The following is a 12,425-nucleotide window of genomic DNA, read 5'->3' on the forward strand; positions in this document are numbered from 1 at the left end:
CTGTTCCCATGTTCAAGTCTCAGAGTGCTGTGGGCAGGATCTGCCCCCGAGGAGCCCAGAAGATTTGTACAGTAAGTACAAAAGCAGCATGGGCCCTAAAGACAGCATGTATTAGCTCCAATCCAGGAAGTCAATTGGCAAAACAGGAATACATGAGGAAAAGTACCTCACACAACAGGTGTTAGGCACACAGAGACAGACCAGAGCACAAACCCATGTAACTTCAGGTTGAATGGAAAGTTCAAAACAGTTAAGAATTGCTTTATTTTGGCAGCAAGTGATGCCTTCCATTATCATCTAAAACTTCAGAAACAGCTCCGTCCATACATACATTTCTGGATGGCACAGTCCTTGACACTTTGTCCATTTCTAGAGACCAGGAGACCTCTTGGAAGACTTGACATCTGGAGTGCATCTCCCATCTTATTGTACCTGGCCATCCATCCATCAACAGTGTGAGGACTCTCTGTTTGTGTCTTGAAGTTGTTGGCTTATCTATAATTTGTAGGACCTAACATACTGGCATGCTCAGGAACCAAGGCTCCCACATAGTTGGGGTTCAGTCCCACCAGGCCCTGAGGCTGGCTGGCAGCCTGTGTGAGAAGTGAATGCAATCCTCAGGGCAGTGTCAACAGACGTCACAGATGAAACCTGTGAACTCGGTTACTGAATCTTGACTACTAACAGGAGTAATGTTGTCATAGCTGTGCCCCCCTAAGGTTACAGGCAAAGTTAGGTGTGCCTGAAAGCTCATCTACGATATTCTCCCCACTAACTTTACCTCATTTAATTTTGATATATGTGATACTCATGTATTTTTGCAAGCAAATGGCACAAAACTAGAAGTGCTGATGAAGATGAAATCTGTTTTATGAGGCATGATTCTGCTTTTTTATTTTCTTCACATTAGAATGTCGCAAATCAAGTTTCTGATGAAAGCTATGTTTTATCTTACAGCATTGGTAAGAAAGAGATCATAGAAAGATGGAGGAAACAGTGTCCTGGAAAACTCTTGTTCTGACTGAAAATCATCTACTTGGCTCTTTCTTGGACCTTAGTAAAATCCTCTTAGATATGGGTTGGGCAGTGTTGCACACAGTATTCCATGTGTGCTTGCAAACATTACTATACAAACATTGAAGTAACCGCTATACAGTTATTGATACTAGACTTTTTTTAACACAACTGCAGTAACTGTCAACAAATCCATTACTTTAGCGGGCATAATTAATCTTTTTTCTATAGCATTATTTAATCAATGTCAGAATACTGCCAATCCACCTAGCTTGTTTAAGTAATCTGAAATTCTTCTGCTCCTCTCCCATCTGCACTAATATAAATAACACTGTGTCATTTTGCTGCAACAACTTTTCCTTTATCCCATCCAAGGCATTAAGGAATGTGTTAGCCAGCAGAGGACCTAGTAGGGAAACTTGATGCCCTGATGTTATTTTGCTCTTATTTCATGATGAAAGTTGATCATTTAGTTTTGCTCTATTTTTGATGTGGGTTTTTGTTTCTTTTGTTTTGTAAATATGTTGGTTCTTATCCCACAATTGTTTAGCATCCTTATTGTACATGCATGCAGGATCTTGTGAAAAGGCCTTTGAAACTTCATGTGTGCTAATTAATTGGTATTCTTTTATCTACTACTTATGGGCAAAAAAAAAAAAAAAAAAAAAAAGCCTGAGGAATAAATGAGAACTGATTTCCCACTGCTGAAATAATGCTGGTTAATCTTTGCTGTATCCAGAATTTCCAGGTATTTTTGTTATTCTTGCAGCCACTTCACCAAGTAAATTTGCTGGTCACAATTTTCATTCTGCTAATACCCCAAATCAATTCTAAGCATATTTACTATTTTAAAGTGTTTTTTGACAGAGATTGATCTTTAACAAAAGTTTTGTGTATTTCTGTTAGCAGCACAGCTGCTTTATACTTATGTTCCTGCAGAAGTTTCATATGTAAACACATATCTTTCTTTCAAATTATCAGCTTTTTTTCAGCATGTCTTCTTCTAATTCTTCAGTCTCTGGGTCTTGATTGAACTGCAGGCAGAGGCAAGGGGTGAGCTCAAATCTTACCTGATACGAAGTAGAGGTATTGGGGTGATGCAAACCCAGCCCTAAGTACTCATTTTCCAGGTTTATCACACCAAATATATCCTGACAGTGCAAGGTATGCTGAATACGCAGAATGCCCAAATACAGTAATCACAGCAGGAACAGTACTTCAAAAAAAATTCAGTGACGGTAGTAAGTATGCTGTGCTTCTTGTAACAGCTTAGTGGTTTGAGCATTTGGTTGAAGAGGGGAAGTAGGTTCCAGGACTCTGTTCATACTCATTAGTCCATATTTTTGCCCTATTGCTCTCTAGTCCAAAAAATGTAAGCTGTTCAGGGAGTAGGCTGGAACTCTGTCCCTTCTTTCCCATGGCTACAAAACTCAGATTTCTTCTGTTTACTCTGCTCCTGTGCTTCACTTTCTTATCAGCATAGCTACCTGACAAGGGTCACCTTTCCCAATGACATTATTTTCTCAAAAAGAGAAATATCTGAAAAAGGCTGAGAAAGGTCAGAACTTCCCTGTCTTCATGAACAAATGCCATCACCCTGATGCTGTTATACAGAAGGTAGCTCTTACACCCATTTACTATCTTCCCCACTGTTACTAAAGAAAAAACAGATTTCATTTGATAATTTCCCACAGTAGAAGATTCTGGTCTGGGTTTCAGGGCTTTTCTCTTTAGTAGCTTCAGACAGCTCTCCCCTTGGCAACAAAGTTTCTTTCTCCTTCCCAAGCTACTAATGAGGGTGCTGAAGAGCTAACTGTAGTGCTTTATATGATTCTGCTATGCTCCAGTGCAGGAGCCTGCAGCCTATTAGAATATCAGGCATGATGATACTTAATTTGGGGGTATCTAAAGCGATTGTTTTTTGCATATAGGGGAAAAAAGATTAAGAGTATGCAGTCTGTCAAAATTGTTTGCAGGTGCTCAAAAACCTACATGAATCCCAGACAGCGATCCTATTTCCCAGCACCGCCTAATCTTGTGGGCACCTCCCCACTGAACCTGAAAGCTCCTCAGGCATTTAACTTTATTCACCTACACATGTTAAGGAGATCCTGTTTTGGGAAGACAGGCACTTGTCTCTTGCCTAAAGTTCTATTACAATCCAGCTTTAGGAAGACAGGCTTTTAAATCCCTTGGCAAAGCCTGAAAAATTAGCAGCAGTCAGAATTATGTCTTCTGGTGTGGCATACGTGCCAAATACTTAAAGCATATATCAAATTAAGCAAGCAAGTAGAATTCTAAATTTACTGTTTGAGAGGGATTGATCTAACACCATTTACGTCTTAAGCAACTGCCCTAACTATTATGCCATGATTCAGGCAAAAAGCATTAGCGACCTCTCCTACTGAATTTGAACCGCTGTGTGGTGAATGCAACAAGTTGCTTGACTTGGTCTCATCTCGAAGGGAGCAAAACTAAGGGACCAAACTCATATTCCTGAGAGAGGTGCGTTGCATAGGAAGTCGTCACAGGATAAACACTCAAAATAGGCTAGGACTCCATTTCACTCCCCTCACCATCCACCCTGTGTAAGAGAGCATTTGACTTGCTAGGCTAACCTTGGGTCCCACCCTGTCTGCTTTTACATAGCCTCTCATTCCTGGCTGCACAGGACCTTAACTACAGCAGCTGTCGTCCATGAGACCTTACAGTGGTTGATTATGCCATGCTGCTGGGAAGTTTGAGCTAAGGGTTTAATTAGAGCCTAGCAACAACATCATCCACTTCCTTTCTTACAGCTTAATGCATCTTTATGCAAAAGGTGGGTGGAAACACTATGATCACATACTGCTTCATTAGTGCCAGTCCTGCAGATGGGTTGGCGCATGTGGAGATGGAGCATGTGGAGATGGAGCATTACTAGCATTTCCAATGACTTTCCAAGAGGATATCTGTGTTCTAACCACAAGCTGGCTTTGCCCACTGGCGGCAAGAGATCACTTCACAGTCAGTGGAAAGAAGGAAGCGCCCTAAGTACCTCAGAGGAAGCAGTCATCTTCTGCAGGTCTTCAGAAGTGCCTCTTTCTATCCACCAACTGTATAGGAAAGTCAAGGTAACTAGATTACACCTTTCCTCCCTTCCAGGGGTCAAACATACAAAATTTCTTTGAGGTAGTGTCTCAGGGAGGTATCTAAAGTAGAGGGACAAGATTCCATTCCAACTACTCAGAACTTTGCAGCTAATGATTATACGGAGAAAAAAAAAACAATATGTCAATAAAAGATGAAAACTATTAAAAAAAATCAAGGAAAAGAAAATATCAATTAAAAGTAGAATGTATTATAAGAAAATTTTTGAAAAGCATTAAGCACTAAATGTTTCTTTATATTTTCCTTCCTTCTCCATTTTGCCTCCCACCAGCCTGGAGAAAAACTGACTGAGCTATAGTGTTGAAAAATTTTTTTCTCATTCTTTCTCTAAAGCTCTCTACTCATGAACCACGGAGGACTGAAAATTAGTTTTAACACCTTCAGAAAAAATAGTGGGACCAATAAAATCATAGTATTAACCAAACAGTTGTTCCCCACTTAGTCTAATTCTTTATTTCTGTCTGAAAAGGACAGAAACATATTTATTTTCATAGCTTGAATATGCATCGATTGATTTCACTATACTAGAAAACCTGACTGAGAACTTTCCTGTTTATACTCAGATCATGTAAATACACTGCAGGCAAGTAGCACAGTTTAATGTTGCAAAGGGCTTTCATTAACATTATAATTCTGAGAAAAGGCTATAAAGCAGCATAAAGGAATCAAGATTTGATTTTTCCCGAGATAAGTTGAGAAAATAATACACCTTAACTAAATGTCAGTGTTTCCTCTTTCATGTCTTTTTGTGATGCTCATTTTACCACTTCATTCTTGGTTGAGAACAATATACATTTAGAATGAATCCTTCATTGATGCAAGCAGATTTACAACATTCTGTTTATTACTTATGTATGTCTAATTTCATGCGTTAATAGAAAAAAGGGAAGAAATTCATCAGAGATGCACAATATTAACTCTGTATTTTTGTCCTAGAGAACTACACAATAAGCTTTTATTTTATGCATATGACTGAAATTAGACAGCCAATTCTGCTGAACAATCTGACTTGACAATGAAAAACTATGTTAATTAAATCTCTCCTAGACGGTAAGTTTATTTTTCAAAAGAGATTGCACTTCAAATGCATTTCTAGAGCTTTGTACGGTTGCCCATGTCATCCCCAAAGACAAAGTGTTACTTACATCAAATCGAATGTGTAGGTAATACTCTTGTGAAACTATTGTTCGTACTTCTTGCTTTGTATCGATGTTGTTACTCATCTGTATTTATGGAACAATACCAGCTCTGTGAGTGAAAAACAATGTTAAGCAGTGCATTTCCAGTAGCCTAAACCCAGTCTACCAAAAGGGTTGGTAAGTAGGATTTGCTGTTCTGACTCAAGTGCTTGGCATCTCAAAAATTAGACTGAGGGTTTAAAATTGAAAACATGAAAGTTTCAAGATGAAGCACTTGATACGCAACTGCTGTAAAGTTATGTGTTCATGAGGCTGGTATAAAATTCAGGCTCCGAATGCAGCAAGACTTCTTAAGGCTACATTGCAGCGAACCTACATTCAAAATACTCAGAACTTTTCTGCAACGGCCAAAGCTGCAACAACGGGAGAAGTTAAGTTTTCTGACGTCCAAGGCGACGCGAGCTTTGCCTGGAATACGCGCTGCCTACGGGGTTAAGCAAGAGCGGCTCGGCCGCGCCTCAGCCAAGCAAACCCGAGTCGCCCCGACGGCGGCGCGCGGTCACCGAGCCCGCCAGGGCCTTCTGCCTGTTCACGTGGCGACCGCCCAGCTGGCGGCCACCGGCGCGGCGGCCCCGCCGCCCCTCACCGCGGCTGCCGCGCCCGCTCCCCGGCGGGGCGCCTCGCCTCGGCCCGGGCGACCCGCTGCCGCTCCGGCTCCGCAAACGAGAGGCCGCCCCGGCTCGCCGACCGGCTCCCGGAAGGACTGCGCCGGCTGCCCCACCGCAGCTCCGTCAGGCAGCCGAAGCGCGGCGCAGCGCAGCACGGGCCCTGCCGCCCGGGGCAGCCGGGCCGGCCGCCGCCACCGGACCCGCGGGGGCAGCAGCTTCTCCGCCGCCGGCGCGGCGCGGCGCGGCCCTTCCCCCCCGCACATGCCCAGAAGGGCGGGAGCCGCGGCGCGGCGGTGACAGCGGCGGCGCTTCCCTTCCGCCGGGCGGGGGCTGCGCTGCGCCGCGCCCCCGCCCCCGCCCGCCCCGCCCGCAGGCGGCGGAGAGCCCCGGCCGCGGCCGCGCACGCACAGCACACGCACACCCGCGCGCGCACACACACACAACCCGCTCGCTCGCTCGCTCGCCCGCCGGGGCGCCTTGCCCGCCTCGCCTCGCCTCGCCTCTCCCCGCGCCGCCAGGGGCGGGAGGCGGCCATGTCGCTATTGTCTGCGCGAGCGGTGCCCTTGCTCAGGGTTTACTGCATCGGCCTCGGCGTCATCCTGCACCAGCTGCGCCGCCGCCTCCGCCCGCGCTGCCCCCCGGCCCCAGGTGAGCATCGCGCCCGGCGCAGCCCGGGCACGGCGGGGGGCGGGGCGGGGCGCCGGGGGCTGCCGCCGCCCTGGCCGGGGCGGCAGAAGTTTGGCGCTGCCGCTCCGCCACCCGCGGAGGGCGGCGGAGCCCTGCCGGCCCGCGACCTGGCCTGTGGGGGCCGCCGCCCGGCCGCGACCTTGGCCGCAGCCGGGCCCCCGGTCCCCAGGCCTGGGGACGCCGCCGCCGGCAGGCCGCCGAGTCACCCCCCGCCGGGCTCCTCCTCCCCGCGGGCCGCGCCGCCTCGGGGCAGGGGGCCGGGGCGGCCGCTGAGGCTGGCGGTGCGCCCCCTCCCCCTCCCCGCCCCCGCCGCCCCGGGCCCCGCCTCCCGCCCGGCGGCCGGGCCGGGCCGGGCCAAGCCGAGCCGGGCCGGGCCGGGCCGGGCCCCGCCGCCGCGGCTGCTCCGTCCGGCCCCCGGGGCCGCGGCCGCCCCGGGCGCGGGGCGGGGCGGGGCGGGGAGCCGGGCCCCGGACGGCCCTGGCTGCGCCGCCGGCCTGAGTGCGGCCTCGGGAGGCGGCGAGGGCTCCGCTCCGCGGGGGGCGGGGGTGCCTTTCTTGTGCGCTTCCCTTTCTCTCTCTCTTTCTTTTTTTATTGTTATTGTTTTATTTTCTTGACCGCTGTGCCTCAGACCCCCGGCTTAGAGACGCGGAGCCAAGTAGTGTTCCCGGGCTCAGGTAGGTGCTCGGGGCAGACGGGCTGTCAGCGCCGGTGCGCGGGGGCTCGCCGCGCCCGCCTCCCGCCCGCCGGCCCCGGGGGGTCCTGGCGGCGCCCCCGCCGCCGAGCCCGCGTCCTGCCGCCGCCCGGCCCGGCCCCCGCAGCCGCCGCCCTGGGAAGGAGCCTGTGTGCTCTCAGCGGCCAAGCTGTAACGCTGCTGTCATGAGTTGCCGGCCTCTGCGCTAGCAAGCTATCGACGTTTGTACGAGGGACTTCAGGGGAGTTGTTTGTGCGAGAAGTTAACGTTTTTGCATCTTTCTGATTTTGGTCCACAGCTTATCTGATAATAACTCTCAGTTTTTCCCATATAACTTTTATGACGGAAACTTTGAGTTTTCCAGAAAACAAAACTCTGAATTTCCTCTTTCCTGACATCAGTCTCTTAAGCTTTTAAAACGTTTGTAATTTTATAAGCTTAACAGCAAACTACAAGTCCGTACGGACATGTACAGTATCATCAGGACTCAGCAAAAAACTACATACAAGTTGGTGCCTCTGACTTTCTCTGCCTAGCTGCAAGTGTGCCTTTGTTGAACTGTTGGTAGTTAAAACAAGAGTAACAGTAAAAAAATTGGAGAGAGCATAGCATTTCAGTAAGCAGACGAGGCATCCATGTGTAACTTAGGTTGCAGAAATAATTGTTTTAGAGACTATCTGAAGCACTGAGGAGCAGAAAGAACAAGTAAGCTACAGGGTAAATGCGTATCTGCGCATTTCACCACATGTGGCCCCACTGGATAGTGGTACAGTTAAGTTTATTCATTCCTAATAATTCTGCAGCAGGTTTGGATTCTGCTTTCTCATTCTCAAAATGTAATGATAAAAAAGCAAAAACAAACAAAAGAATCCTAACAACAAAAAAGGCAGATGTGTGTACAATTTGAAGTCATCTGAGCATTTTTCTAGCATTAGTGTTTCTTGGCAGAGTAAAACTGGGTATTGTGCCTAGGGTGTGTAACACTTTCCAAATCTTTTTTAGAACTGAAGAGAAATAGCATGACAGAAGTGTGACCCAAGTATTTTGTTATATTACGTTCTTAAATATTATTTTAAAAAATGTTAAATATAGAAATGTCAGATTAGGCATAGTGAACGTACAACCTGGGAAATGTCAGCTGGGCCAAGTAGGACCAGCATAGATTTGACAGATCTGGAAAGTTTTCTTTCAGTTCTAACTCAGGCTGGTTTCTTCCAAGGACAAGTAATTTCCTCCTGGGATAGTTGTGCACAATTGCTTCTTGGCAGTTACCTTTACCTGCTGCCTTGCTTTAACTTGGTTTGTCTAGCCATTCCTTAAAAAAAGCAAGTCAGCTTGTCAGCAAGAGCATTTTTATCTAGATGAGCCTAGTTTTCATATAATAATTTCAAAATAACAGCTATATTGTGACAAAAAGTATTTCAAAAAGTGAAAGGGTTGATTAGAATATGCTTAATTAAACCTTGGATCAGTAAACTTATTGTGAAAAAAAAAAAACAAGTTACTTTTCAAGATGGTAATCTAGAAAGCTTTGAAATGCATACGTTAAAGATTCTGTATATCTTTTTGCATGGATGTCCTCTCACAATTATACACATTTTATTGTGATGATAACTGTCATAGTATCTTCCATGAGAGAAAACTTGAAAGGAAGAAATGGGACTGGGTAGTGAACTGATCCATGTCTCTGATCCAGTCTCCTTGGCCTCAATTAGATTGTCCGAGTTCCCAGTCATAATGCAGCATAGGTGCAGCTCCGTTGTGGAAGTTATAAAATAGAGACACATCTCATGCTTGAACTGTAGGCTGATGGATAAAGGCGATACGGAGATTGAGTGTGAACGTAGCCCTTCTGTCCTGAGGTATGCTGTTCATCTTCCAGGAAAAGCTTACTTTCTAACATCTACCAGAACGGTGTTCAGGATCTTCAAAAGTAAAACAAATTAGCTCCTTTTCTTTCCCCAAACTCTGACTAAGTTGTATGCTCTTGGTATATGTGCTTTAACACATGTGCTGTCACATCCTACTAAAGTTCATCTAATTTTTATAGGTGGGATTAAAGATAGTTTATCTGGGAAGGAGGACAGTTTGAATTCTGAAATCTAGATTCAGTGCAAAAATTTAATAATTGTTTTGAACTATGAACAAAAAGACAAAACTATTCAGCATGAAGGTACAATCACAAAGTATTACAGCATAGGAAAGGTAGCAGTTTTGTCCAAAATTCTAATCCCTGAAACACAGGGAGAAGAAATTTAAAGCCAGGAAGATAAAGAGGCTGCAATCGATGACTGTATCATTAAGTAAAATCACTGTGCAGCAGTGAAAGAGAAGAGTTAATACTCTTTCCTATGTTAAAAACATTTTTTTTCAAGTACCAGTTGCATTAATGGTCTAATTGCAGATACATATTGTAAACTGTATTAGTGTTCTGTGGGCTAAACTATTAATAGTTGCATTAGAAGCTAGTTTAATTTTTTTTTTTTTTACAGTGCTTAATCTTAATTAATTGGGGGAAAAAAGACCTACATCTATAAGCATCTCAATAACTTCAACTTTTCTAAAACAAAGACCTAATCAGCGATTCATAAAAGATTAACTAATATTTATTATGACACCAGGATATAAACACTGGAAATCTTGTCATTGAAAGTAGTCTTACTGATAGCAAAAATGTTTTATATAATAATATTTTTCTGATATTTTAGAAGTTTCTCAAGGAATTAATTTTGGGTGTTTCCTCCTGCATGTATCATCTTCTGTATACTTCGTTTTATTGAAATACGTTATGGAAAGACTAAATGCTGCATGTTTTGTAGTTTGGATGTCTTAGTAGTTATACTTGTACCTGTGATGTGTAGAAAAATAGTTTTGAAGAGCGTAGTAGTGTGACTGAGGTTTGGAAGACCTTAAACCGGCCCGTAGTCTTGAAAGTGATTTTAACTGCATGTATATTTTTAATTTGACCCAATTTCTAACTAATGAATCAATATTTTAATTTGTGCGAAGTTTCTTTAGAATGGATCATGAAATATTAATTTGAGAAAATATATCTCTTAATTTTAATTCATATATTGAGGGCTTTTACTTTAAATGACTAAAGTATAATAATAGATTAAGCACTTCCTGCTTAAAGTAGTAAGGACTCTCGGTTATAAAACATCTCGTTCCAGTGGTAGCTAAAGGAATGATCAGGTAGGAAAAGTTGATGTTAGGCAAAAATTAAATTACATCTGATAATTAGTACTCCTCCCCCACACGCACACAGAAGAGAGTTATTTAGGTAGCTTCAGAAGTTAGGAAATGCCAGTTTTATTGTTGCCTCTGTGCAGAATGAGGCAAGGGTTCTGTGAAAACGGTACCGTGTAATTAGAGTCTGTGTCATACGGTATATACACAAGGGGGCAGAACTAAGGCTGCATGATGGCCATACACCTGACATTTCCTAACATTCAAATGCTTGGTTTCACAATCAAAGTTACTCTAGTACAGTTTTTGAAAACTAGTAGTATTCGTATACTAGTAGTATACAAAATAGCATTTTCCTTGTTAGTGGGGAAGTCAAATTCTGTTTCTTATCCTCTGCAGTGCGACATCATTGGGCTTTGAACCTTTGACGTCTAGCCCTGCAATATACTGGAGACACATGTTTTTATGTTATGAGAACGAGCATGAGTTGAGAGGTGTAAAGAGCAAGGCTGTGCCTGAGAGCGTGAGCGGGAGAGCACCCATCCGTTGCCAGCAGCGGCCGGGAGTGCGGGCATGAGGTGAGGGGCCAAGTGCTGTTAGGGACCCGAAACCTGATCTCTTCTTCCTCCCCTTCCTTCTTCTCCTGTGATAGCTGATGTCATCTCCAAGGCCAGTAGAGAAAAATTCCTGCAGAGGTGTTGTCAATTCAGCTTTTAAAAGGCCTCAGCCCTGGTATTTGGTGTTGGTTTTGGCCAGCTGTATGAACGAGACAAAGGAAATAGCAACTTTTCAGAATTTGCACTGCATTTAAACGTGGGTGGAAATTCAAGAGAGAAGGGAAAGGCACTTTCGTAGCCTGAAGGCTTCTGTCTGCAGGAAGGTCTTCAGCAAACAAAAATGGCACTAGTTTTTTTATGATGGAAAGTTAGGCAGCCTAAAAGAGCGCTTCTGTCAGCTACCCATATAACAAGCTGCTGCACTTCCCAAAGGCCATGAAGTGCTTTGTTTCGAATAGATTTCATTCTGCTAGGGGTTAATGTGTTTAGTTTTGCTCACAGTTGAAGGTGCTCTGTTTTTTTGCCAGGCCTAGGCTGTGGACATTTCAATTGTTTCATGGAAAGAGGAAAAACTTACCCTTCTTAGAGAAAAATGTGCAACTTTTCTTTTTTTTTTTTTTTTAATAATACCACTTATGCTGTATAACATTTGAGCAGAGAGAGAGATGATTAGTAGTTTATATTAGGGCTATTACAACAGTTGAAATGTGGTTTATAGCATTCAAATAAAGGCTAACTTATGTTGACATATCCTGAACTATGGCAATGCTACTGTGTGCCACTGTTGTTAAATGCCAGATCTATCTAAAAATGACAGTAAAGCTGTAATGTACTTGAGAATAAAGGGTGGGGTGAGTCTGTAACACTCCCTTGCTCTGAAATGTATTTTATTGGTCTTTGATGAACTATTTTGATCCAAGATGTGTCATGCTAATTTTAAATTTTAAAGACACATCACCTCTTTCATTAAAGTGCCTTCCTCCTTGCTTCCAGGAACTGTCATGTAATAGCAAAGGAAACCATAAAATGTAGTGAAATATCAGGAGCCTCTATACTTCTTTGAGATACTGTGGCATGGATTGAAGTGGAGGAATCTATAGAAGCAATAATAATACATATTGATATGATGTATCTTGTCAATATACAATTGAAAGCTTTAGCAGTGATATTTATATTATTCTGTATTATACCACTTTCTCTTTCAAAATCTTCAGTTATTGTGAAAGTGCATACCATGGAGCTGTCAATATACGCCTCTTTGAACTTATGCAGCATTACCGTAATGAATCACTGGTTTATACTGACAGCTAAAAAGCACTGAATGAATCAT

The 12,425-nt window shown here is 44.2% G+C and overlaps 1 protein-coding gene across 11 annotated transcripts in view; it reads left to right on the top strand.

The window, feature by feature from the left end:
* The first annotated feature begins 6,269 nt into the window (after positions 1-6,269).
* ZBED1 (zinc finger BED-type containing 1) overlaps positions 6,270-12,425 on the top strand; it is a 180,701-nt gene continuing 174,545 nt past the window's right edge. For 6 of the 11 annotated variants that reach the window (XR_011136614.1, XM_068922140.1, XM_068922149.1 and 3 more), the window contains exon 1: positions 6,339-6,619. Coding sequence is in view for 4 of the 11 variants with exons in the window: in XM_068922140.1 (XP_068778241.1) it covers positions 6,505-6,619 (115 nt within the window). In the remaining 7 variants the exon portion in view is untranslated. Of the gene's footprint in view, positions 6,620-7,127; positions 7,333-10,937; positions 11,117-12,425 lie in introns of those variants that run through there. The other 5 variants (XM_068922132.1, XM_068922113.1, XM_068922158.1 and 2 more) reach the window with 5 other exon arrangements.

Source organism: Struthio camelus, chromosome 1 (genome assembly GCF_040807025.1).
Source record: "Struthio camelus isolate bStrCam1 chromosome 1, bStrCam1.hap1, whole genome shotgun sequence".
NCBI lineage: Eukaryota > Metazoa > Chordata > Aves > Struthioniformes > Struthionidae > Struthio > Struthio camelus.